The sequence below is a fragment of the Lolium perenne genome, chromosome 5, assembly GCF_019359855.2.
Source record: "Lolium perenne isolate Kyuss_39 chromosome 5, Kyuss_2.0, whole genome shotgun sequence".
Classification (NCBI taxonomy): domain Eukaryota; kingdom Viridiplantae; phylum Streptophyta; class Magnoliopsida; order Poales; family Poaceae; genus Lolium; species Lolium perenne.
The window spans coordinates 164543013-164568167 of NC_067248.2; the positions used below are offsets into that span (position 1 = coordinate 164543013).

At 51.1% G+C, this 25155-nt stretch overlaps 3 protein-coding genes across 3 annotated transcripts; 1 reads left to right on the forward strand and 2 right to left on the reverse strand.

Moving 5' to 3' along the window:
- Positions 1–607: 607 nt before the first annotated feature.
- On the reverse strand, positions 608–1801 carry LOC127300482 (uncharacterized). The gene is made up of 3 exons (XM_051330601.1): positions 1658–1801; positions 1476–1554; positions 608–1399 (listed from the first exon to the last, which is right to left on the reverse strand). The coding sequence occupies exons 1-3, from the start codon at positions 1664–1666 to the stop codon at positions 975–977; spliced, it is 513 nt and encodes a 170-aa protein (XP_051186561.1). The 5' UTR covers positions 1667–1801; the 3' UTR covers positions 608–974.
- Positions 1802–13092: 11291 nt separating this feature from the next.
- Positions 13093–14494, reverse strand: LOC127300483 (uncharacterized). The gene is made up of 3 exons (XM_051330603.2): positions 13952–14494; positions 13757–13835; positions 13093–13657 (listed from the first exon to the last, which is right to left on the reverse strand). Exons 1-3 carry the CDS (start codon positions 13958–13960, stop codon positions 13266–13268), a joined length of 480 nt encoding a protein of 159 aa, XP_051186563.1. The 5' UTR covers positions 13961–14494; the 3' UTR covers positions 13093–13265.
- Positions 14495–22805: 8311 nt separating this feature from the next.
- Positions 22806–23878, forward strand: LOC127300484 (uncharacterized). The gene is made up of 2 exons (XM_051330604.2): positions 22806–23015; positions 23592–23878. Exons 1-2 carry the CDS (start codon positions 22873–22875, stop codon positions 23785–23787), a joined length of 339 nt encoding a protein of 112 aa, XP_051186564.1. The 5' UTR covers positions 22806–22872; the 3' UTR covers positions 23788–23878.
- The last annotated feature ends 1277 nt before the right edge of the window (positions 23879–25155 follow it).

The following is a 25155-nucleotide window of genomic DNA, read 5'->3' on the forward strand; positions in this document are numbered from 1 at the left end:
CCCAACATCCAGCCACGAGTGGTAAGTAACTATAGTTTTATCCTAATTCCTACAAAAAGCACGGCCAGCCATAGGTAAGTCAGGAGAGTGGACTTTTAGATCAGGTGCTTTGGTGAGCACCCGTATCCATACCGTCTATACTGCATCAAGATTCATGCAAATTCTTTTTTCCCCTCTCAAACAATTTCTTATTTTTGTATCTCTCACACCACACATTGTTTCAACTCGAAAATTTGCAAATCACTTAAACATGATAATTGGAACGTGGGGAAAATATTTTGGATTTTTTTATCATTGTGTGTATATATATTTAAAGAATTTATTTTGGATTTTAAATAATTTGAAATTTAAAATTGCACAAAAAGATTTCAAACTATTTTTCCCCCATTCTATTTGTTATTTTCGAGTGACTTGCAAAAACATAAAATCAAACATTATATAATTTGAGAGATATGAAAAACAAAAGTCAAAAAAAGAGGTAGTGCGCAGAGCGCACCTGCGCTCTTGCAGTTTTTTCTTTCGGCCTTGATTGATCAGAGAAGATTTTGATTAATGCAAGTGCAAACAGTGCAGTTATAGAGGCTGTACTGTTTTCTTCGTACGGACAAAAAGAAAGAACTGCTGCGCTGCATAGTTTCAATACGTTCATCGTTTCTTACATAATAATCACTAGTGTGCTTGTCTTTTTACAGCATCCCCTCCCTTCCTTTTTATTGCTTCCAGCCCTTCCAATCGTGCAGGAAGTAGTACACTCTAAACTGAAATCCTGAACTTACAAACGAGCACTACCGATAATTTTACAAGCTATATGTACATAAAGTCATAAACTGCATACATGCAGCCAGCTCAAGCATCCAACACATCTCTGGCTTCTTGGTGGTTCGCTTGATCAGGTCAGGCCTTCTAGTCTGTCCTGAACTCGAGACTTGAGTTTTTTTTTTATCTCAATCTGCCAGCTCTTCTCTTCTCGACGCCTACATTATGCTGCATCCGGGATCCTGTTCTTGTTGCTGATAAGCATGAGCAGGGTAGGAGTAGGCAGGGTAAGACGGCATGGCGTTGTACTGATGGTACGCGGGGTACTGCATCGGCACCACCGCGTTCTGATGGTAGCCGCCGCCACCCTTGGAGTCCTTGCCACCGCCACCGCCACCGCCAGCTCCCCCATAGCCGTTCTTTTCCCCGCCGTATCCATAGCCGTTCTTTTCCCCGCCGTATCCATAGCCGTTCTTTTCTCCCCCATACCCATAGCCGTCTTTCCTCTTGTCATCGCCAGAAGACACGCTGATGAGCTCGGCGCCGCCTAGGCTGCGACGGAGCATCCTCGTCAGCGCGATCGTGTCGATGCCGTCGCCCACGATGATGATCTTGTCCCCCTCCATCGTGGCGGATGTCACACCTGCATAGGATTCAGCGCCTCTTTGTAAGAACTCGCAAAGAGAAGAAGATATGATGAATGGGCTTTGTCCACATACCTGCCATGCCAACAGCGGCCTTGAAGGCCTTCCTCTTGTTCCTCTCGCCATCCAACGGCAACTTGAGAACAATCTTTTGCTGCGACAAAGAGCAAAACAGATTCAGATGGATACACTAAATTAGAGCAGAACACTGCTAGTCCCAGAGCACGACAAGCTAAACTGTTTAGAGCGCGACCAACCTTAACCATCTTGCTTGGACGGTAATATCTCTCACGAGTTGTAGTCCTTTCTAGCTTGACTACAGGATGGTGCTACGAGAGTTGGCTTGTGCAAGTTTACAATGCAAGATGAGCTACCTCTTATCAGCAACAAGATATTCTGGTCTATTTATAGGCTGGCAGGGCCAGATAAAAGGAGGGAGGGGGATGGGAAGCAGCGGGGAAGGCTCTAGAGAGAGAGAGAGCTGGCAAATGAAACAAACTACATCAGCCAATCGAATACTGCATTGGCTTAATCTATTGTGAGTATGATTGAAATGCCTGCAGGCACTGTGCCAAAGCCAAATACCCCCAGCTCACTATGCTGTTCCTGGAAACTCAACACTGAACGAGTCGCTGGTAGGCTCTGGTCGGTGCTAGGTGCCACAAGTTTCCACACAAACATTTGGTTCAAACCAGACCTGTCAAGCAAAACAGACGGACAAAACAGACATTTGAAATAGACCTCTAATTGCATATATGCTTTCGGGTGAAACAAATGAAGTTTCAAATGTATGTCCGAAAAAAATACAGTATGTCTCTATATATGTCCCAAGTGTACATGTAAAATTTCTCTGAAAAATTTAACATGTAAAAAAGTGAACATGTAAATTTTCTCTATGCACATAAAGGATGAAGTCAAAATTTTATAATTTAAATAATTTACCATTCATCTAGAGCGTATGCCACCGGGATCCCTAACGTGACCACCCACACAACGTTAACCCATTACTAGATCTCTATGTTTTCTGAATTCCCAGCAAGTAAGTGACAAGGTTAGAGCATCTCCAGCCGCGTCCCCCAAACCGTCCCCCAAAGCGCGCCGGATTGAGCGTTTGGGGGACATATTTCGTTGGTACCGCGTTTGGGGGACGTCGCTCCCCAGTCGCGTCCCCCAAACGTCGCCCTCAAACATTAAAAATAATTTAAATAGATAGAATAAAACTCTTTACTAATATTCAAATCGGTTCAACATAAACAAAATACATATAAAACTTCGAAAAAACATAATTAAATTACATATAAATTATTTTAAACTACTACTTCTTCTTCTTCTTCGATGATGGTCCCGCCTCGTCGTCGTCATCACGGTGGCGCTTCCTACTCGTCACCTCTTTCGAAGAGGCGGTGTCGGCCGACGCGTCGGAGTCCTCCTCGTTGTCGCCGGTGCTCGCCGGCTGCGCCTTGGCCTTGGCCTTGGCGGTATTGGCCTTCGCGTCCGCCTCCGCCTTCGCACGGGCCACCGCCGCCTCCTCTGACCCTTCTTCCTCCGCGTCCTCCTCCACGCCCAGTCATTCCTCCGTGTTGTCAAGTGGCGGGAGGGAATCGTCGCCGATGCTGGGCGCCGGAGCTTTCTCCCACCAATGGCGCCATCCAGCAGGCTTTCCCTCGTTGGAGGTGTCGGACGGGAGCTCGGAGATGTAGCTCATCGTCGCTGGAGGTGTCGGATGCGGCCGGTGAAGATCCAAAAGCGCCGACGTACGGGTCTTATTGAGCGCGGATGAACGGCGGCGCAGAAGTCGAAAAGAGCAGCGGTTGCTCTTCCGAGGAGTCCCGACTCCATTCCGGCGGTTGCCGCGTCGTCGACGCGGTTGCCAATGCGACGGTTCCGCTTCCCGGCAACTGCACCGTCGCTACGTAGGCGGCGGCTGAGCTTCCGAGCCGCTGACGCGTCGGGCCCGCGTCGGTTCGCCTCGCTTTTCGTTGTGTCCGGCGTGCCCGGAGCGTCCCACAGGGGACGGGGACGGGCTCGGGGCGCCGGACACCGTATCGGGCCGCGCCGGACAAAAATGGGCTTTGGGGGACGCGGCTGGAACGCATTTTTTGTCTGATGCGCCTTAAATTGCTTTGAGAGACGCTTTGGGGGACGCGACTGGAGATGCTCTTAGAGAGAGAAACTAAAAATATCTCCCTGTCAGCTCTGCTGGCATGCACTTTCGATTTGTTGTGTAGAGCTTATCGTAGAACGAGGGTCCTACGTGCCCTGGTTATTAGCTCATCGACGTACGGGTCTTATTGAGCGCGGATGAACGGCGGCGCAGAAGTCGAAAAGAGCAGCGGTTGCTCTTCCGAGGAGTCCCGACTCCATTCCGGCGGTTGCCGCGTCGTCGACGCGGTTGCCAATGCGACGGTTCCGCTTCCCGGCAATTGTACCGTCACTACGTAGGCGGCGGCTGAGCTTCCGAGCCGCTGACGCGTCGGGCCCGCGTCGGTTCGCCTCGCTTTTCGTTGTGTCCGGCGTGCCCGGAGCGTCCCACAGGGGACGGGGACGGGCTCGGGGCGCCGGACACCGTATCGGGCCGCGCCGGACAAAAATGGGCTTTGAGGGACGCGGCTGGAACGCATTTTTTGTCTGATGCGCCTTAAATTGCTTTGAGAGACGCTTTGGGGGACGCTACTGGAGATGCTCTTAGAGAGAGAAACTAAAAATATCTCCCTGTCAGCTCTGCTGGCATGCACTTTCGATTTGTTGTGTAGAGCTTATCGTAGAACGAGGGTCCTGCGTGCCCTGGTTATTAGCTCATCATGGAACTATTTATTGTTTTCTGTCGTTATTGTGATTACTTGACCAACGAAAATTTGTTAGGAAAGTCATTTGACGAAAGAGACTAGTGCAGTTTTCGTCCTTGATTGCCGAGAGAAGTATTTCATGTATATGTAGTGACAAGTGTGTTGGGTGGTTGAGTGGCATGTTAAGTGCTATATTATTATGCTGTGATTTGGATCCTGTGTACGAATTTCTCTAGTTAGCGACATACTTGTCCTCTGCCATTCAAGGAGATGAAAGAGATATGCATAGGAAAAACTACAAGTTGGTGGCGACGGTAGGGTCAGTCCAGAGTGCCGGACCCTAAGTTTTGATGCCATTCTATAACTGGTCACCATAGATCATACTTTTCTTATCATATTTGTATGCTTGACAAGATCCGAAGGATTTGCTCCAGAAGTTGAAGAATGAAATAGTTCATGACGTCCCAACCGGTTATTAGAAAACATGTTGAACGTATGATATATTTCACGATGCAGTCTACTTATTCCTTGTTAAAATTCAGAAGACATACACAGAAAGACAAATATAATTAAAAAAATAAATTTAAGGTGAAAAATTTATAAAACATTAATTTTTTAAGGTGGCATATTCCACAATAGATTGAGGAGTATTTGACCGCATGCTTCCTTCATCTCTCTATACAATGCCACTTTATATTCTAGGTCTAAATTTTGGTCACTAAATTTACCAACTAAAAGTGAGTTACATGTCACTATTTTTTTATCATTCGATTCACACATGAAAGAAGTTTGAAGTTTCCGATTATATGCTTTTGGTGACATATAACTCACATGTTATTGGTTAAATCCTTAGCTAAATTCAGACACAAAATACAAAGTGGTCTTGTATACATAGACTGGTGAGTACTATTATTCGCTGATTTGTTTGCAACAATTAATTGAATGATCTCCAAACACAAGTACATCATTACCGAGACTCTATCAAAACCAATGCTAAGCTAGCATGTTGTCATGAATAGATGAGTTCACACATAGTGGTCTCATAGTGAACACACTAACTAGTATCTTATGGCCAGACCTATGCCGGTCCAGGTACGCAAGGATTATAATTTAGTTTGTGTAAGTAGTCACTACTAGAGTGTTTAGATTAATCGTCAATCTGTTTTGGACTTGTGATAACAACCGTGCAGTTCGTTTTGCAAAATTTCAGCCCATGTATGCATAGGACTATAGGGGACATTCCAAATTTCTCAAAATTTCAAAGCACTGCACATATTTAGTCACTTGTTGCTTAGACAAGCTTGTGGGAGAGCTACTTATAAGTGAAGCTCATGCTCTATTTTAAAATACCGAAAACATAAGAACCATTGCACCACACACATAATAATTACATGACATGTTACTTCTATTCTGCTAAACTGGGCAACAACACCATACATGTATAACAGCGTGGCATGCAGTGTGGCTGGACCATATAAAATTGAATCAATTTATTTTGGTAAAGGTGCAATAACTTCCTCTCAATAATATTTTTTCAAATATCATAATTAAAACATATTGATTTGATGGCTAATTCAAAATTTACCTTGTTGGTAGGTGATCTATTGTCGCTATTTCTATTTCTCTTTGTTCCTGATGGTCTCTCTACCTTGTTGCAATCATAGATTAGTACATATGAAATCTCTCCCATTAAGGTGTTCAGCCAAGCGCCGGGAGGCAGGAGTGTCTCGCCTCTTATTCGCTTCGTCCTTTAAGACGGATGGTATCCAAGCAGAGCGAGGGAGGCATGTCATAGACTCTTATTATGTGGCTACATGCCAATTGTCAAATCATGCTAAGTGCTCAATCTTTTCATCTAAGTGTTCATACATAATCAGAATTTCATTAGTGTTAGATTATGTTATATTTTGAACATCTACAATGTCTATGAGCAAGTTCGAGATGAGGGATGAATGTCAAAAGAACATGCAGAGGTTATTCATACCTCAATTGTCCTTGTTAGAGTTTTTTTACTAGCTTGAAACTTATTTATTTTTGACAACTAGTGGATTTTTTTTTCATTTGGTAGGGCCATCGCAGGAATAAACTGAAGATTTTTCTTTTACAAAGAATACCTTTACCTTTCTTTTTAGGGTAAAGAATACCTTTACCAAAGCACAACTTTTTTTACTCTCAGTCTCACTACTGGAGATGGATCCACTTTCAGAAAGGGAAGCACTCAACGTCGGTCGGCTGATAACCAGCCAAAAAATCGGTCGTCCTCCGCACCCTCCGATCGCAATCCAACGCCCAGAATCAATCGCGATGTGATTTTTGTGTTTTACCCCCTAGTTTTTAGAAACTCAACCCGCAGTCCTTTCCTTCACCAATTAAACCGAAAAGGTACATCTGTCTAGGCCAAATCTACTCAATATTTACAAAAAATGCCACCCCTATGACAGCTGAGTATTACAACAAAAACTCTCACTCTGTTTATAAAAAATATTTAGTATTACAACAAAATTTTAAAAAGTAATGTTATAAAATATGGTTAAATAACAACTATTTTCGTACATGTTGGTTTACAACAAAAATCGGCAGCAAATTACAATAAAAATCAAAAACTATTACTACAAAAAAAACACATGTGTTTGTGGCTATGAAAAATTTGTTAAGCAATAACAAATTTGCTACATATTTAGTTACAACAAAAACCACCAGCTATGTTAACATAAAAATATGGTTGTTTACAATAAAAACCACAAACTTATGACAAACGCCCAAGTAAAAGATTACAACATCTCTGATCTGCTTTCGCTATAAAATTTATGTGAAAATATTACAAAATATGCGCTACAAAATTTTAAAAAGTAATGTTACGAACAAAGTTGTTAAACAATAAATATATTCCTACCAGTTTGTTTACAACAATAATCGCTATCAATTCCAACAAAAAATCGTAGACTATGACAACAAAAAACCATATGTTTTTAGCGATGGAAAAGTGGTTAACAATATTTTATTTTGGTACAAATTGAATGACAATAAAAATCACCAACTATTTCAACGAAAAAACACAAACAAATACAACAAAACCCACAAACTTGTGGCAAACACCCAGGCGGACATTACAACATCCCGCGTGTGTTTTTACTACAAATCTTGTGATGCATTAGTTACAAAAATAAATAAGGTATACAACATCGAGAAAAAAACTGGCATTTTCTATATCATTTTGTAATAGGAACGTGGATGCATATTTCTGGTGCCTGGGTGGTGGTGGGCTTCACCGCAGCTAGCCTTGGTGGTGGTGGGCTTCAGCGTAGCTGGCCATGGTGGTGGTGGGCCCCGAGCGTGCATGGATGGTGGCCCAAAACGTGGCCAGACAAGGTGCGATTGGGACGACCAATCTTTTGCTCGGAGTTTCCTTTCAAAAAAAGGAAAAAAGCCCATGTAGGATAGATTCATCCCCCATGGTTTCCACATCTCACCCGCACCACCGCCTTCGCCGGATGGCGCGAGGAGCGGAGGTCGACCAGGACTTCAGCAGCAACCCTTGGTGGATCAGGTGAAGGAGTATCAGGTGCGATCCAGGCACGCCTGGCCTGGGCAACCTCATCCTTGCTCTCTTCTACTACCTCCACCGCAAGCTCCGGTTACTCATGGTAAGCAAAGCCCTGACCCTGACTTGTTCGATTTCTTCTCAGATGTGGTATGCAGGTCCCGAGGTTCAGTTTCTCCAGGTTATGAATAAGGAATTAGTTTGCCATAGGGAAATCTTCAGTAGAGCTGGTGCGCAAAGCGCACCATTCCACTTTTTGATTTGTTTTTTTTTATATCTCGTAAATTATAAAATATTTTGATTTGAATTTTCTTCAAGTCACTCAAACGAGCTGGATTAATTTGTTTCGCGTACAGCCTACTATTCATTTTTACCAAGTTAAACGAGCTACTAGAGAGTTTGATGATCTCGGCTCATTTAGCTAAACTCGTTTAACGATAAAATTTAAAACTTAGTTCGGCTTGTTATACACCAAGTTTAAGTCGAGGCAAGTCGAGTCGCGAGTTACTCACTTAACTAGTCAGACGTACCAGGCTAGTCATGTTTTCGGGCTTGATTGATCAGAGCAGATTTTTTATTAATGCGAGTGAAACAATGCAGTTATAGTGGCTGTACTATTTTGTTCCAACAGACAAAAAGAAAGAACTGTTGCGCTGCATGGTTTCACTAGGTTCATCAGTTCTTACATAATCACTAGTATTCTTGTCTTTTTACAGTATCCTTCTCTTCCTTTGTATTGCTTCCAACCCTTCCAATCGTGCAGGAAGTAGTACACTCTAAACTAAAATTCTGAACTTACAAACAAGCATTGCTGTTAGATTGTATATATTGTATCTATCTAGGACCTAACTGTAATTGTATCTAAACCCTAATTGGCCTGAGTGCCCAATATATAAACACAGGAACCCCACGGCCTTTACCGTGCGAGGCTTCCCCCCAATACCGTTCTACATGGTATCAGCCTAACCAAACCCTAAAAAAATCCGATCCTCTCCACCGAGCCGCCGCCGTCGGGTCTAACCCTAGCCGCCGCCGCCGCTCTCTCTTCCGCTCCCACCGATGGCCACCTACCCGAGCGCCGTCTCCCCGGCCTCCAGCGCCATCGTCCCCGCCAACAACGGCGCCTCCGGCACCCTGCCCTCCAGCAGCGCCCCGCGCCAAGTCGGCCCCATCGTCCTCTCCTTCGACGCCGAGAATTACACCAAGTGGACGATCTACATGCGCGCCTCTCTCGGTCGCGCCGGGCTCATCAGCCACGTCGACGGCACTACCGCGGCCGGCCCCACTGACGCTGCATGGGCCTCCGCGGACTACACCATCCTCAACGTGTTGCACGCCACCATCGACGAGGACATCGCCGACATGGTCCTCTCCCGCGATCAGACCGCGCGCCAGCTGTGGCTCGCCGTCCTCGAGCTCTTCTCCGCCAACAAGGCCAGCAAAGCCATCTACCTCGACTTCGACTTCCGTCAGCTGGTCCAGGGTGCCTCCTCCATCACCGAGTACTGCCGGAGCCAGAAGAAGATCGCCGATGCTCTCTCCGAGAACGACTCCCCTGTGTCGGATCGCACGCTCGTCCTCAACACCCTGCGCGGTCTCGCGCCCCGCTTCTCCTCCGCGGCCACGGTGATCTCCATGACGGACCCGCTGCCCACCTTCCTCCGCGTTCGGAGCATGCTCCTCATGGAGGAGATGCAGCAGGCCAACGCCGCCACCACTGCCGCCTCCACCGCCCTCGTCGCCCAGGCCCGCCCCCAGCAGGCGGCGTGCACCGGCCCCGGCTGCCGCGGCGACTCCAACACCGGCAAGCTCAAGACCGCCACCAAGACCAAGGGCAAGCCCGGTGGCAAGCAAGGTGGCGCTCCACGGGCAGCGACGCCCGCCCCCACTGGACCGTGGGTGTGCTTCTCCACGGGGGCCGTGCCTTGGTGTGCACCCTCCGGCCCTCGACCCCAGGCGCACTTCACCTTGGCGCCCACGGCCGCGCCCGTCTACCAGTCCGCGCCCGCGTCCTCTTCCTCGCCAACTTGGGACAACGCGGGGCTGATCGCCGCTCTCAACAGCCTCTACGAGTAGGGTGGCTGGGTCATGGACTCCGGCGCCACCTCCCACATGACCAACGACGAGGGTAACATCCTTTTTTCCGCACCACTCTCCACTCCACATTTTGTTACCGTCGGAAACGGCTCGTCCGTCCCGATATCCTCATCAGGTTACACCTCCTTTAGGTCTCCTTCAGGAAAAATCTTCAAACTCAATCATGTGCTTCTTGTTCCTCACTTAATTCGCAATCTTTTGTCCATTCGCAAATTTACTCGTGACAATTCTTGTTATGTTGAGTTTGACGCTCTTGGTTTTTCTGTGAAGGACCTGAAGACTCGTCGCGTGATCCTTCGCTGCAATAGTGAAGGGAATCTCTACACGTTTCCTGGCAGTCCGCGTCGTGCTCCCCCCACCGCCACCGCCATGCTCGCCTCCACCTCCGCTGACCTCTGGCACCAACGACTCGGACATCCTGGTCATGATGCTATGTCAGCGCTGCAGAAATTATCCTTAATTCAATGTAATAAAGCTAGACCCACGTCCCTTTGCCACGCATGTCAACTTGGCAAACACGTGCGTTTACCGTTTAGTTCGTCAACTACAGTGTCTAGTGCCAAGTTTGATTTAATACATTGTGATTTGTGGACATCACCGATTATAAGCAATTCTGGTTTTCGCTATTATCTTGTCATTGTCGATGATTACTCTCACTTTTATTGGGCTTTTCCGCTGCGTCAAAAATCTTGTGCTACTCGCACTTTGGAAACTTTTTTCGCATATGCTCGCACTCAATTTGGCACCACCATACGCTCCCTACAAACGGATAACGGTACTGAGTTCCTCAACAAACGCGTTGATACTCTTCTATCCACACACGGTACGACACTCCGTCTGTCTTGTCCATATACCTCTCAACAGAACGGCAAGGCTGAGCGCGCGATTCGCACCATCAATGACACGATGCGCACGCTTATGTTCCATGCCAGTTTTCCCGAGTCGTTTTGGGCTGAAGCTTTGGCCACTGCCACGTTTCTTCTCAATCGCCAACCATGCAAGGCCATCGGTTCATCTATTCCGTTCACGCGCCTCCATGGTCGTCCTCCTCCATACCACACTCTTCGGGTCCTTGGTTGCCTCTGTTATCCCAATGTCGCCTCCACGGCCCTTCACAAGCTTCGGCCTCGTTCCACGCCTTGTGTGTTCCTCGGCTATCCGTCCCAACATCGTGGATATCGTTGTTATGACATCTCCTTAGGGAAAATAATAATCTCCCGACATGTTGTTTTCGATGAGGGTGTTTTTCCGTTTCAGCATACTCCGACACGGACCGCGACATCGCCGCCATACAAACGACGCCTGGACTTCCTCTTCGCCGACGTTCAGGCCCCGTCGACATTGGTTGCCCCGCGGCAGCCTCTCGCAGCCTCGCCCGTGTCGTCCCACGTCGCGGCTCCCTCCGCGCGGGCCGCTGCTACATCCACCCGCTCCGCCGCCACCACTCCGGACGTGGCTACCAAGGAGACGCGCAGCCGTGCTCCCGCCCGTGGTGGTGCACGCACACCACGGGTGCCGTCTACGCCGCCCGCTGTCGTCACCACCCGCTCCAGTCGGCTCGTTCGCCCTAAGGACCGGCTGAACCTCTGCGCCTCCGACTTCGTCGACAAGGTCCCCACCACGGCTCGGCAAGCTCTCCAGGACCCTCTCTGGCGTGCCGCTATGGCTGCTAAGCACCAGGCCCTCATCGACAACGGTACTTGGTCTCTCGTGCCCCGCCCTCCCCGCGCCAACGTCGTCACCGGCAAATGGATCTTTCGGCATAAGTTCCACTCCGACGGCTCCCTTGCTTGGCGCAAGGCGCGCTGGGTTGTTCGTGGCTACTCCCAGCATCCCGGCATCGACTACGACGAGATGTTCAGCCCCGTCGTCAAGCCTGCCACTATTCGCCTTGTTCTCCACCTCGCTGTCTCCAGCTCTTGGCCTATTCGTCAGCTTGACGTCAAGAATGCCTTCCTCCATGGCACCCTTGATGAAGTTGTCTACTGCCAACAGCCTCCCGGGTTCGTCGATGCCAGCAGACCTGAGCATGTGTGTCGTCTGCACAAATCCAATCCCTCTACGGTTTGAAGCAAGCTCCCCGCGCCTGGTACCAGCGGTTTGCTGCTTACATCGCCACCATGGGTTTTGTCGCCTCCGTCACTGACACTTCTTTGTTCGTGCTACGTTCTGGGAATGACACAGCTTACCTGCTCCTCTATGTTGATGATATCATCATCACCGCTTCGACCACGGCTCTTCTTCAGCGGCTGCTCGACATGCTCCACAGTGAGTTTGCTATGACGGATCTTGGCGATCTTCACTACTTTCTTGGGATAGCTGTCACGCGCTCCTCCTCTGGGCTGTTCTTGTCCCAGAAACAGTACGCCACTGATGTTCTGCAGCGTGCTGGTATGGCTGAGTGTCACCCGTCCACGACCCCCGTCGACACTCAAGCTAAGCTCTCCGCAAGTGATGGTGACCTGCTTCCAGATGGTACGGACACACGTCCGGACATCTCCTACGCCGTTCAGCAGATATGCCTTCACATGCATGCACCTCGTACGTCTCACCTGGCATTGGTGAAGCGTGTTCTTCGGTATGTGCGTGGTACTATGAACTTCGGACTGCATCTTCTCGCATCGTCCTCGACCTCCCTGACTGCTTATTTTGACGCTGACTGGGCTGGTTGCCCGGACTCTCGTCGATCCACGTCACTGCATCTACTATGGAGACAGTCTGATTTCTTGGTCCTCCAAGCGCCAGACCACTGTCTCACGTTCCAGTGCTGAAGCTGAGTATCGAGCTGTTGCCCATGCCATGGCTGAATGCTGTTGGCTTCGTCAGCTTCTACAAGAGCTTCATCGCCCCCTCGCCACGGCCACGATTGTCTACTGCGACAACGTCTCCGCCATCTACATGTCATCCAATCCAGTGCAACATCGTCGCACCAAGCACATTGAGATTGACATCCACTTCGTCCGAGAGCGTGTCTCTTGGTGAAGTTAGGGTCCTACATGTTCCCTCCGCTCTACAGTTCGCTGATGTCATGATGAAGGGACTACCGAGTCAGCTCTTCCTCGACTTTCGGTCCAGTCTCTGCGTCCGAGAACTTCCCCCTACGACTGCGGGGGTGTTAGATTGTATATATTGTATCTATCTAGAACCTAACCGTAATTGTATCTAAACCCTAATTGGCCTGAGTGCCCAATATATAAACACAAGAACCCCACGGTCTTTATCGTGCGAGGCTTCCCCCAATACCGTTCTACAATTGCTGATAATTTTACAAATTATATGTACATAAACTACATGTACGCAGCCAGCTCAAGCATCCATCACATCTCTGGCCTCATTGTGGTTCGCTTGATCAGTTCAGGCTTTTTAGCATGTCCTTAACTTGAGCCTTGACCCTTGAGTCTTTTTTTTTCGAATCTGCCCCAGCTCTTCTCGTCTAGGCACCTACATTATGCTGCATCCGGGATCCTGTTCTTGTTGCTGATAAACGTGAGCAGGGTAGGAGTAGGCAGGGTAAGACGGCATGGCGTTGTACTGATGGTACGCGGGGTACTGCATCGGCACCACCGCGTTCTGATGGTAGCCGCCGCCACCCTTGGAGTCTTTGCCACCGCCATTGCCAGCTCCACCGTAGCTGTTTTTTTCTCCGCCGTATCCATAACCGTTCTTTTCTCCCCCGTACCCATAGACGTCTTTCCTCTTGTCATCGCCGGAAGACACACTGACGAGCTCGGCGCGGCCTAAGCTGCGCCGGAGCATCGTCGTCAGCCCGATCGTGTCGATGCCGTCGCCCACGATGATGATCTTGTCCCCCTCCATCGTGACGGATGTCACACCTGCATAGGTTTCAGTCCAGCACCTCTCTGTAAGAACTCGCGAAGAGAAGAAGATATGACAGTTGCAAGTCATGATGGCTGGCTTGTTCTGTGACATACCTGCCATGCCAACAGTGGCCTTGAAGGCCTTCCTCCTGTTCCTCTCGCCATCCAATGGTAACTTCAGAACAATCTTTTGCTGCGAGAAAGAGCAAAACATCTTCAGATCGACGCACAAAATCAAGCAACTAAACACTACTAGTCCAATAGCACGACTAGTTAAATTGGTTACAGTTGAGCTGATTAACAACCAACCTTAACCATCTTTTGCTTGGAAGGCAGTATTTTGAACGACCTCTAGTATTGTCTAGCTTGACAGGTTGGTGCTTGACTGCTTGGAGAGTGGGCTTGTGCAATTTCACAATGCAAGATGAGCTGCCTTCTTAGCAACAAGATATTCTGGCCTATTTATAGGCAAGCAGAGAGGCCAGATACAGGGAGAGAGCGGGAGGGGAAGCAGCGGAGAAGGCTCTAGAGAGAGAAAGCTGGCAAATGGAACAAAATACTAATCAGGCCAATCAAACAGTGCAATGGCTACTCTATTTTGAGAATGATTGACATGCCTGTAGGCACTGTACCAAAGCCAAACACCCCCAGGTCACTATACAGCCGGCGCTGCTGTTCCTGGAAACTCAACATTCAACAAGCGGCTGGTAGGCTCTGGAAAACTAATGCTCCGAAAACCGCTCTTTTAGAACACCGAGTTTTGTTTTGTCCTCAAGACAATTTCTTTTATCATGAAACTCTGCATGCACGTAAAAGGATAAAAGCGTACACATTGCAAGAAGTCAGATTTTTAAAATTTGAACAATTTACTATATTCACCCAGCAGCGTATGCAACCGGGAGCCAAGACGCCACCACCCACGGAACCCCATTACTAGATCTCTATGTTTTTTTTAACTCTCACTGAGTAAGTCAAGTATAGAGAGAGAAGCTGAAAATATCACCCTCTCAGCTCTGCTGGCTTGCACTTCCGATTTGTCGTGTAGAGCTTATCGTAGAACGAGGGTCCTACGTGCCCTGGTTATTAGCTCATCATGGAACTTTTTAGTATCACGATGATGGCGCGCTCCCGCGATCCCGGAGGCGACGCGCTTGGCGATCCCGCGCCGGCGCCTCTCCCGCCGCCAGAAGCCGCCACCACCAGCCACCCATCGCCCTGCCCACCCACCAGCAACACCCAGCACCCACCCACACCCACCGCCGCCCCTCCCCTGCCTGGTAGCCCGACGGTTTCCCGTGATCCCGGCGGCAATGGTAGCAGCAGCAAAGCAAGGCTTTGCCAGGTACCTCGTCCAGGTGATGCCTTCCAATCCATCATCCTCTCCCACTTCCACTGCCTGGTCTCCCCTCTCCCTCTCTCCTTCCCAGTCACTCCCACCCATGGGGATCTGTGGATCACTCCGCCGTTCTCGTCTCCCTCCCTCTCGGTTTCTCTTGTTCAGCAGCTTCTCAGCTACTTTTTCTGTGCGTCTCCTGAGCGTCTCGTGGTCTCGCTCTTCGAGGACGACATCTTCTTCACCAAAGTCGCTAGTCCTGGCGTCGCTCGTTTCCTTGCTGCTGTTGGTTCCAAGCGCCTTGGCCCGATCAAACTGCAGTTTCACCTGTCGGCGCCGGAGGCGAGGTCTGCCGCCGCCCGGGCTCGCGAGAGAGAGCCCCCCCCTCCACCTACCGCCCAACCACCCGCCATGAATGCTACTAAACCGAAGCGGAGACTTTTGGTGCGGCGCTGGACAGTTCCCGTTCAAACCAACGCCCCAGGCCTGCTTCCCGCCCCCACGCCATCCACTGCTCCCCCTTTTCCCCGCGTCTAACGGCTTTGGTCAGCACCTGCCTGTCTCTCTGCACCGGCCTGTCGCTGAAAATCTAGACAATCCTCTGCCCAGGCCTCTTCCATTTGAATGCGCCATGCCTGCCAGCCCTTGCACAGCTCCATCTGCTCCCACGCCCGGTCACATCGCCATTCCTTCGCCCTTCACTGCCTCACCCACCTCCGGTCCTAGAACCTACGCCGATGCCCTGCTCGCACCCGCGGCTCCTTCAAAACCTCGCTCTCCGCCACCACGCACGCCCATCCGCTCCACTGCCGGCCTTTGTTTTCGCTGTCTCTCGCCCCTCCACCCTGTGCGCGAGTGTAGAGACCCCGTTGCCTGCCGCGGCTGCGGTGCCTCCGGCCACCGGCTGCGCGAGTGCACCATGGCCCGCCCCCGCCCAACCCTAGCTCAGCCTCCCGCCACGGCCTCCCCACCCAACAGCCCCGCCACCTCCCCTCCCCACCCAGCCTCGCCGTTCCCTTCCGCCCTGGTTGGAGCTCCCGCCCTGGCCCTGCGTTCCAACGGTGCCTCCCTGGTCGCTCCGGTGCCGTTCTCCCTCGGCGAGTCAAGCACCATCATGGCTCCTTTGGCTGCTTGCATCCTGTGCCACCACCGTCCTACCCCGGCCCTGGCCTCTCCGCCGCCCTCGAGAGACATCACCACCTCCCCTCACAGCTCCCGCCCCGCCTCGCCCGACGCGCCACCAACCAGCTCGCCCCTGACGGCTCACCCTCTTCCCATCCCGATGCCGGTGTTTCCTCGCGAGGGGCCGGCGTTCGCTGACGCCGCCGCGCAGGCCGGTCTGGAGGGAGCCTCCCTGTCGTCTGCTTCGGACTCGGGATCGTCCCTGGAATCCTTCTCCTCCGGTGGGCGCTCACCGTCGCTCGCCGGTGAATCGGCGCGGCCGGACTTCATCGAGGTCTTCATGCCACCCGGTGACCTGGAGGCTGCGCGTCGCCTTGCGGTGGTGCTCATCGAGCCGCCCAACGCCTTCATCAACAATGAAGCTGCTGTGCGGGCGGCGCTTTCGCACATCTCCACCCACCTCCCGTTCGAGATCGTCGGCTCCTCCGTCGGCGCCATGTACCTCCGCTTCGCCTCCGAGGCGGAGCGCGACTCGGCCATCGACCTGCAGCCTTTTGCCCATGAAGAGGCTCGCATCAACCTCTTCCCTGAGGAGTCCTTCGACCGCATCCCGCGTCGCGCGCGCGTGTGCGCGCTTGTCTCGGCCACCGGTTTCCAGGCCGAACACGTCAACCCCGCCGGCATCACCGGCATGTTCTGCAGCTTCGGCAAGGTCCTGGAGATAGACCCCATCACCCTCGCTGGCCACGATATGACGGTGGTGCGCGCCGTCATCCTCATGCACCACACGCGCGACGCACCCTGCGATGTCTGGCCGGTGGGAGGGCCGTGGGACTCTCGGGTCGCCACCATCTCCATCGAGCGCACCTGGCCTCGGGCCCGGTCCTACTCCAACACCGGCGCCTACATCCCGCTCTTCCCACCGCCACCGCCACCGCCATTCATGCACCACCGCGGGCACCCTCCGTTCCTCGGCGTCCCCTTGCAGCGTCGTCTGGGGCCTGCCCCCTCCTCCGATGCGGAGCGCCGCGGGCACAACGTCGGCGCTGGCAGACAGCTGGCCATGCTGCTGCGTCTGCATGGCACCCCTCCCTTCGTCGACCCCGCTGCTACTGCCAACCCTCCATCTCCCCCGTCCCACGATCCTGCTGCTGACTCGCCGTGGTCCACGGTGTCCTCTCGCCGCTCGCGTGTCACCATAACGGAGATCGTGGGTGGGGACGAGCCCATCGCCGCCCAGACCATCAGCGCTCCCAAGATAACCCTGCCCCCGGACTCTGACGGAGAGCTTGCACCGGCCATTGATGACCTCCGTGCACGCAAGGCGAAGGGGAGAGCGCGCCGTGACCGCGCCCTCGCTGACCGTCGCTGCAGCGCTCGTCTTGCCAGGAAGGAGCCTGCCAATCACGTTACTGTCGAGGCTCAGGCCATCAAACGCCGTGGCCTGCGGGACTCCCTCTTCGGCTGCTCCCCCATGCTGCGCGCCAAGGTCCTGAAGAGCAAGGCTCTTGATGCCGCTCGTAAACCCCTGGGAGCGACGTCTGTGTCCGAGCTTCGCGCTGCCGCTGCGATCCCGCCCGCTCAGGTGCCCGCAAGTGTTGATGCTTAGTCGCCGCTTGGAACCAACAGCAGCCGTGGCCTGCTTGCGCTCGCCATTGTCTCCTTCGTCTGCTCGTTTGCATGTACCCCTGTGTGTCTTGCTGCATCTTAGGCTCCCTCTCTCTGTATCCTCTGTAACCATGTACTCCCCATGTCTGTACCTCCCTGTGTTCGTTCCCTGGTGCATGTTGTGTTCTTATGGATAGTCCCACGTCCAAAATTATTGCTGTGCTTTCTTGGAACACTCAAGGGCTCGGCGATGATGATAAGTGTGCGATTGTCCGCAACGCTATCACCGACGTTAATCCTACGGTTGCTTGCATCCAAGAATCGAAACTTGCCACGCTCTCCCTCGGTAAGCTTCGCTCGTTCCTTCCCTCTCGCCTTTCTTGTTTCTCCTCGCGCGACGCCGATGGCACTCGAGGGGGCATTGTCACCGCTTGGGATCCGTCTACCTTCTCCCTCGTCTCCTCCACCCCGCGCATCTTCTCCCTCACCACCGTCCTAGCATCCACCACCACCGACCTCTCCATCACCATAACTAATGTCTACGCCCCCGCAAATCACGCTCTCACCGCTGCCTTTGTAGACGAGATGCTCTCCATCCTCCCTTCTATCTCCGGCCCTTGGCTTGTTTGTGGGGATTTCAACCTTATTCACCATCCTCACGAGAAAAACACCCCCAACTTCAACCAAGGGCTTGCCACGGCTTTCAACGGCTTGGTGAACGCCTTGGCTCTCCATGAACTCCCCCTCTCCAATCGCCGGTTCACTTGGACCAACCGGCGCTCTCCTCCCACCCTAGCTAGGTTAGACCGCGTCTTCTTCAATGAAGATTGGGACATTACCTTCCCCAACTCCGCCCTCGCCTCTCGCCCCCGCACCACCTCCGACCACTTCCCACTTCTCACCACCGCCACCACAACCATACCTGCGTCGCACCGTTTCTTCTTCGAAAACTCTTGGCTTCTTCATCCTGAGTTCCTCCACTCCACCATCCCCGCCTGGACTCTTGTACCGCCTGGTCCGAACGCTGCTGCTACCATTGCTACTAAGGTGAAAAGGTACCGTTTTGCTGCCAAGGTTTGGAAGAGGAAACACAAATTTATACCTACACATGATAATGATTGCAAGTTTATTATTGATCTCTTCGATTTTCTGGAGGAGTCCCGTGTCCTTTCAGATGCTGAGACCTCCCTGCGTGCGGATGCTCGTGCCGCCCTTGAGCTCTCCGTGAGGACGCAGGCGGCTTTTTGGAAGCAGCGGGGAAAATTCCGTGCAGTCCGCGAGGGCGACGAGAACACCCGTTTCTTTCATGCCTTGGCGTCGCAACGCTACCGCAGGAATATGATCCGTGCGCTGGAGGTTGATGACACGGTCGTCGTTGCTCATCGCGGAAAAGCCGAGGCGCTGCACGCCTTCTACTCCGACCTCCTTGGGCGCGCCCGCGACACTGCTTGGGCCTTCGACCTTGACCGGCTCTACTCCAACTCGCGCCGGGTCGACGGTCCTAGGCTGGTGGCCCCCTTCACCGAGGCCGAGATTAAGGGGGCGGTGGCTGGGCTGGACCGCTCCAGCGCTCCTGGCCCGGACGGGCTCGGGCCGAGCTTCTTCCAGGCGGCGTGGCCGTCCGTTGGGGCGGACATGATGCGCCTCCTCGACGCCTTCCACGCCGGCGCGGCGGACATTGAGCGCATCAACCGCGCCCACATCATCCTGCTTCCCAAGCGCGATGGCGTCCTGCCCCCAAGTGGGTTCCGTCCTATCTCGCTCCAGAATTGTGACATGAAGATCATCTGCAAGGCGCTCACCACACGCCTCCAGGCTCAAATCGCGGACGTGATCGATGTGGACCAGTTCGGCTTCATCGCCGGCCGAAGCATCTCGGAAAACTTCGTCTATGCGACGGAGATGGTGCAGTGCTGTTTCAAGCGCCGCGCCCCCACCTTGGTCCTCAAGCTCGACTTCGCGAAGGCCTTCGACTCCATCGACTGCGGGAGCTTGCGCAGGGCCCTCCTTGCGCGCGGCTTCTCGCCGCTTTGGTGTGATTGGATGGACGCTATCTTCCACTCCTCCAAATCCGCCGTGGTCCTCAATGGCGTGCCCGGGAGGTGGATCAACTGCAAGCGGGGACTCAGGCAGGCGGACCCCCTGTCCCCTTACCTCTTCCTCATCGTCGCCGACATCCTTCAGCAGCTTGTCAAGCAGGACGGTGTCCTCCAACACCCCCTGGTTGACGGGCGCCCACCGCTTGTGCTGCAGTACGCCGACGACACGCTCATCATCCTCCGCGCTGAGCCTGGGGCCGTGAAGAGGCTCAAGGGCATCCTCGATGACTTTGCCGCCGCCACTGGCCTCGTCATCAACTTCTCCAAGAGCACCCTCGTGCCCATGTCCATGGACCCCGTGTCGCTCTCCTCCGCTGCCCAGGTGCTGGGCTGTGTGGTTGAGGGGTTCCCGCAGACCTACTTGGGCCTGCCGCTCTCTCCTGTGACAAGCTCGCGCTCGAGGCTTTCGCGCCTCTCATCGCCAAGGCCGACAAGTACCTCTCGGGCTGGAGAGCGCTGCTTCTTTCCCCCGCGGGCCGCCTCGTCCTTGTCAACGCTGTGTTGGATTCACTACCAACACATGCGATGGCGGCGCTTCAGCTCCCCCCGGCTGTCATTGCCACCCTGGACGCCCTCCGTCGCGCGCTCCTTTGGGGAGTCGGTGAGGATCGGGCCTCCGGCGCCAAATGCCTTGTCGCTTGGGACAAGGTATGTCGCCCCAAGGATGAAGGCGGACTCGACGTCCGCGTGCTCGGGCTACAAAACGCGTGCCTCCTCGTCAAGCTTCTTCACAGGCTTCACGTCCAGACGGGCACCCCTTGGGCTGCTTGGCGCTGGGCGGAAATGGGCAATGGGTCCATCGTCGCTGGCCCGGCCACCTCCTCCGGTGGTCACTGGGCGGCGCTGCGCAGGCTGGTCCCCCTCTACCGCTGCCTCACCCGTGTCGCGGTTGGTGATGGCCGCCGCACCTCCTTCTGGCATGATGACTGGCTGCCGGGAGGGCCTTTGTCAATCTCCGTCGCGGCGCTCTTCTCGCACACTACCTCTCCCGAGGCTACGGTCGCGCAGGCCCTTGCCACGGGTGTGGACGGCATCCTGGCTCCGTGTCTCTCGCGGGTTGGAGCGGCGGAGCTTGTCGCGCTGCGGGCCTCCCTCAGGGAGGTGACGCTGGGAGACGAGGCCGACCGTCGCTCCCTCATCCGCTGCTCCGGGACAAAGAACAAGCTGGTCACCGGCGCTCTCTACAGGCTGTGCAACTTGGGCGGGGTCTGCTCCACCAATGCGGACTTCATTTGGCGAAGCCGTGCGCCATCCAGGGTCATGTTCTTTGGGTGGCTCCTCACCATGTCGCGTGTCCAAACGCGCGACACGCTGCTCCGGAAGACCATTGTTGACGCGGTCGGCGCTAGCTGCCCCCTCTGCGACGCCACCCTCGAGACCGCCAGCCACATGGCGCTCCACTGTCCCGTGGCTGCCCGCTTCTGGTCGACGATCGGCGTCGATGTGCCGCTTGATGCACATGTCAGTGACCTCCACCTCCTTCCCATGCCGCCGTCGATCACCGTGGAGACGGCGCCGGCCTTCGCCCTGCTCTGCTGCTGGCAGCTTTGGAAGCAACGGAATGCGGCCGTGTTCCGGGGGGCGGCGCCCTCTCTTCCTCTTCTTCTAAAGCTGTGCAGAGATGATGCCACCTTGTGGCGTGGGCGGTTCCCCGTTCCACAACGGGCTGGAGTTGATGCCTGGCATGTCTGGCTAGGCGGTACCCAAAACCCTCCTTCCTAATGACTCCTCCGCTGTAACTCTCTAACTCTCTATCTCTCTGCTGTAAACGATCTGGGGTCTGCCCCTTTTTTTCAATATATTCAGGTGGGGAACCTCTCCCCCGTTAGGAAGAAGTCATTTGATAAAAGAGACTAGTACAGTTTTCCTCCTTGATTGCTCAGAGAAGTGTTTCATACATGTAGTGACAAGTGTGTTGGGTGGTTGAGTGGCATGTTAAGTGATATATTATTATGTCGTGATCTGGATCTTGTGTATGGATTTCTCTAGTTAGTGACAGACTTGTCCCCTGTCATGCAAGGAGATGAAAGAGATGCCGTAGGAAAAACTACATGTTGGTAGCGACGGTAGGGTCAATCCAGAGCGTTAGAGCCAAAGTTTTGGCGTAATTATTTGATCGACCATAGATCATACTTTTATTACTATGCTTGACAAGTCCGAAGGATTTACTGCAGAAGTTGAAAATCAATAAGTTTACATCGTCCCAACTGGTTATGAGAAAACATGTTTTGAAAAAATGATATAGTTCACGAGGCAGTCTAGTTATTCCTTGTCAAATTCAGAAAACATGCAAAGAAAGACAAATTTAATAAAATATTAAAACTTAAGGTGACAAATTTAATAAAATACTCCTCTCAGTAATATTTGTTTGAATATGAGAAAACAAATTCCTCTCAGTAATATTTGTTTGAATATGAGAAAACATACCGATTTGATGGTTAATTCAAAATTAACCTTGTCAGTAGGTGATATGTTGTAGCCGTTCTTGTTTCTCTTTGCTGATGGTTTCTCTGCCTTGTTGCAATCATAGTCTTCATAGATTAGTACGTACATGTGGAATCCCCCCCCCCCCCCCCTCCCATTAAGGTGTGCATATAAGCATTACGAGTGCCTCACCTCTTATTCGCTCACGACACACTTTTGTTCATTAAGGTGAATGATGTCTAAACGGAGCGAGTGAGGCATGTCATATACACCTATGCAATTTTTTCGAGAATACACCTTGGATACATGCCAATTGATCAATCATGCTAAGTGTTTGATTCTTTTCATCTCATTTTTCATACACAATCAGAATTTCATTGATCATGTCGTCAAAATGAATTCTGCAGAGTTTGTCATCATTAGAGGAAGAAACTAAAAAAAAAAATTGACAAAGAAGACCTTTTTTTCTTTTAACCAACTCCATAGAGAAGAAGAGTCGTCTAGAAGGAAATGAGCCCAAAGCCCAACCCCAACTTTTGTTGCTCTCAATACTGGAGATGGATCCAATTTCAGAAAAAGGCCCACGTAGAAGAGACAGATCCCCCACGGTTTCCACATCTCACCCGCACCACCGTCGTCGCCGGATGGCGCGAGGAGCGGAAGTTGACCAGGAGCAGCAGCAGCCCTTGGTGGATCAGGTGAAGGAGTATCAGGCACGATCCAGGCAGGCCTGGGCAGCCTCGTCCTTCCTCTCCTCCACCTCCACCGCAAGCTGCAGTTCCTCATGGTAAACAAGCCCCTAACCCTGACATGTTCATATTCTTCTCAGATCTGGTCTGCAGGTTCATCTCCTTATCTGATCGATCCAATGTTTAGTTTCCCCGGTTTAAGGTTAAGTTAGTTTGGTCATATTTGAGTTGAAAATCTGATCACTGCTCTGTTTGGTAGATAAGGCTTTACACTTCCTCCATTTCTATCCAGTGTGGCATTGTTACCCTTATCTTGTTCAACAACATCGCCAAATTGTTTCTTTCCTTCTGTGGCTAAACGAGATGAAAATTTCATCACTAGCCACTGCTATAACATCAACCACCAATCAAATTCATCAAGGTTGAACGAAATCCCCAACAGCCACTTCCTCGGAACAAGCCATAGTGGATCACCATTTAGTGTGAGTGCGACATTGATGGATGCTTCTTTCCAAAAAAATAAATGCCAGTGTAATATTGATTGCTTCTGTATTATCTGCATTTTTCCAGCACATAAAAATAAGTGCTGAAGATTGGTAAAATTTCATCTTTTAGCAAGCAATATTCAGGTCACATCTGCTTCCTAATCAAGTATCTGATGTTTGTTGGTGCAGGCTTGATGGTTTGCTCGTCATATGGGAGCTAGTGTTATTTGCTTTACTGCTATTCACGTTTGTTGCTTTTTATTTCAAATTCGTAGGACTTGCTTTCTGCTTTGCATTTGGTGCTGCACTTCTTTATATATGCATGAGACTAAAGAGAAAGCACAAGAGAAGTAAACAAAGAATGCTTCTTCCATTGTCAATGTAACATACACCTGACTTCTGCAAATGCTTCTGTCACAACATGTAAAGTGTTCTCTTTAATTCATGAATACATTGTACACTTACGGCATTGATCATACACTATTTTTCTCTTTGAGTAGTTACATCTGTTAGTGAGCAATAAATAATTTTGATGTTGTAAAAAGTATAATTGATGATACCAAAATCAAGAATATTAACCATTTTACATTTACTGGATTTCATCTGGGGTCATCTACTGGTTTAAGTTGGATAATTACTTGAACTGACTTCGGACTTGAACATAATGATTTTCAATTTTGATATGGTTGAAGACTAAGAAAGCTCGCTCTAGTCCCTTTTATGCATCATTTGAAGAATGGAATAAGAATAGCATTCCCAACTATGGGGAATTTCCAGCAAATGTGAAGTGTTCACTCTATGTTGCAACATACTTGTATAGTTGTATCGAACCACTAGCAGTATAAGGAAAGCGATCGGTTACCCCAGGGGCTGCATTGAAGGAGTGTGTCACATACAGATTCACCAAGAAAATGAAGACATGGTTCTTAACTATCAGTTACCCTACTGACAGTATAAGGCAAGCAATCAGTTAGCCTAGTTGCAAAGTTTTGGCCATTGAGCAAGAGGCTAGCATCCGGAAGGAGCAAATGCTACATTTTTCATACACATGCAGGTGAGTTTATGACCTACTGTATATTTTTGTATGCAGCCAGCCCGAATACTGAATGATGCAACTCTGAAGCAGCAAAAATACACTATGCTCTGAACTGATAATTTTGCTCTAAATCTGTCCATCTGTCACAGAAATTCATAGTATACTAAGATTTAGAGAAACAGCTGAATGTCCCTTGGCATGTCATAAGGGCACATAAATCAGCAACGAAGTATACCAGTAGTTCTTTAGCACCAAAAGATGCTCAGACCAGCATTTTGTATTGAGCACAAGCTTGTCTCCATTTGCTCACACCAACAATCATGCACATATTTAGCGCACATTTTATATGTACCATGTGAAGCAGGACGAGATGACATAGCTTGTTGATCCTAGAGAAATCACGTGAACAGCCTGTATAAGCTGCTGTCAGTTCTGATAACAAAATCATCTAAGCCCGCAATTTACAATTATTCACAACAGTAGATTAACGCCACACTTCATGCACAGCAAAGAATCGCCAGAACTTACTTTTTTTTTTTTTTGAGGGAAAGTCAACATGGCTAGTTTCATTAATTTGGCAATATGGATACATCGTTTGACAGATTAGAAACTAAGAAATCAGGAGGTTCATCATGCCAAGCACTTCTGAGTGCCTAGCTAGACAATATGCCGCTACATTAACTTCCCTAGGACAATGAAAAAATTGAACTATAACGA

Excerpts from the sequence above, each read along its gene's own strand:
- LOC127300482 (XM_051330601.1), bottom strand. Across the intron at positions 1,400-1,475 it reads GGCCGCTGTTGGCATGGCAG|GTGTGACATCCGCCACGATG; the intron begins GTATGTGGACAA and ends AATCCTATGCAG.
- LOC127300483 (XM_051330603.2), bottom strand. Across the intron at positions 13,658-13,756 it reads GGCCACTGTTGGCATGGCAG|GTGTGACATCCGTCACGATG; the intron begins GTATGTCACAGA and ends AAACCTATGCAG.
- LOC127300484 (XM_051330604.2), top strand. The coding sequence starts at position 22,873 with ATGGCGCGAGGAGCGGAAGTTGACCAGGAGCAGCAGCAGCCCTTGGTG. Across the intron at positions 23,016-23,591 it reads GCAAGCTGCAGTTCCTCATG|GCTTGATGGTTTGCTCGTCA; the intron begins GTAAACAAGCCC and ends TTGTTGGTGCAG.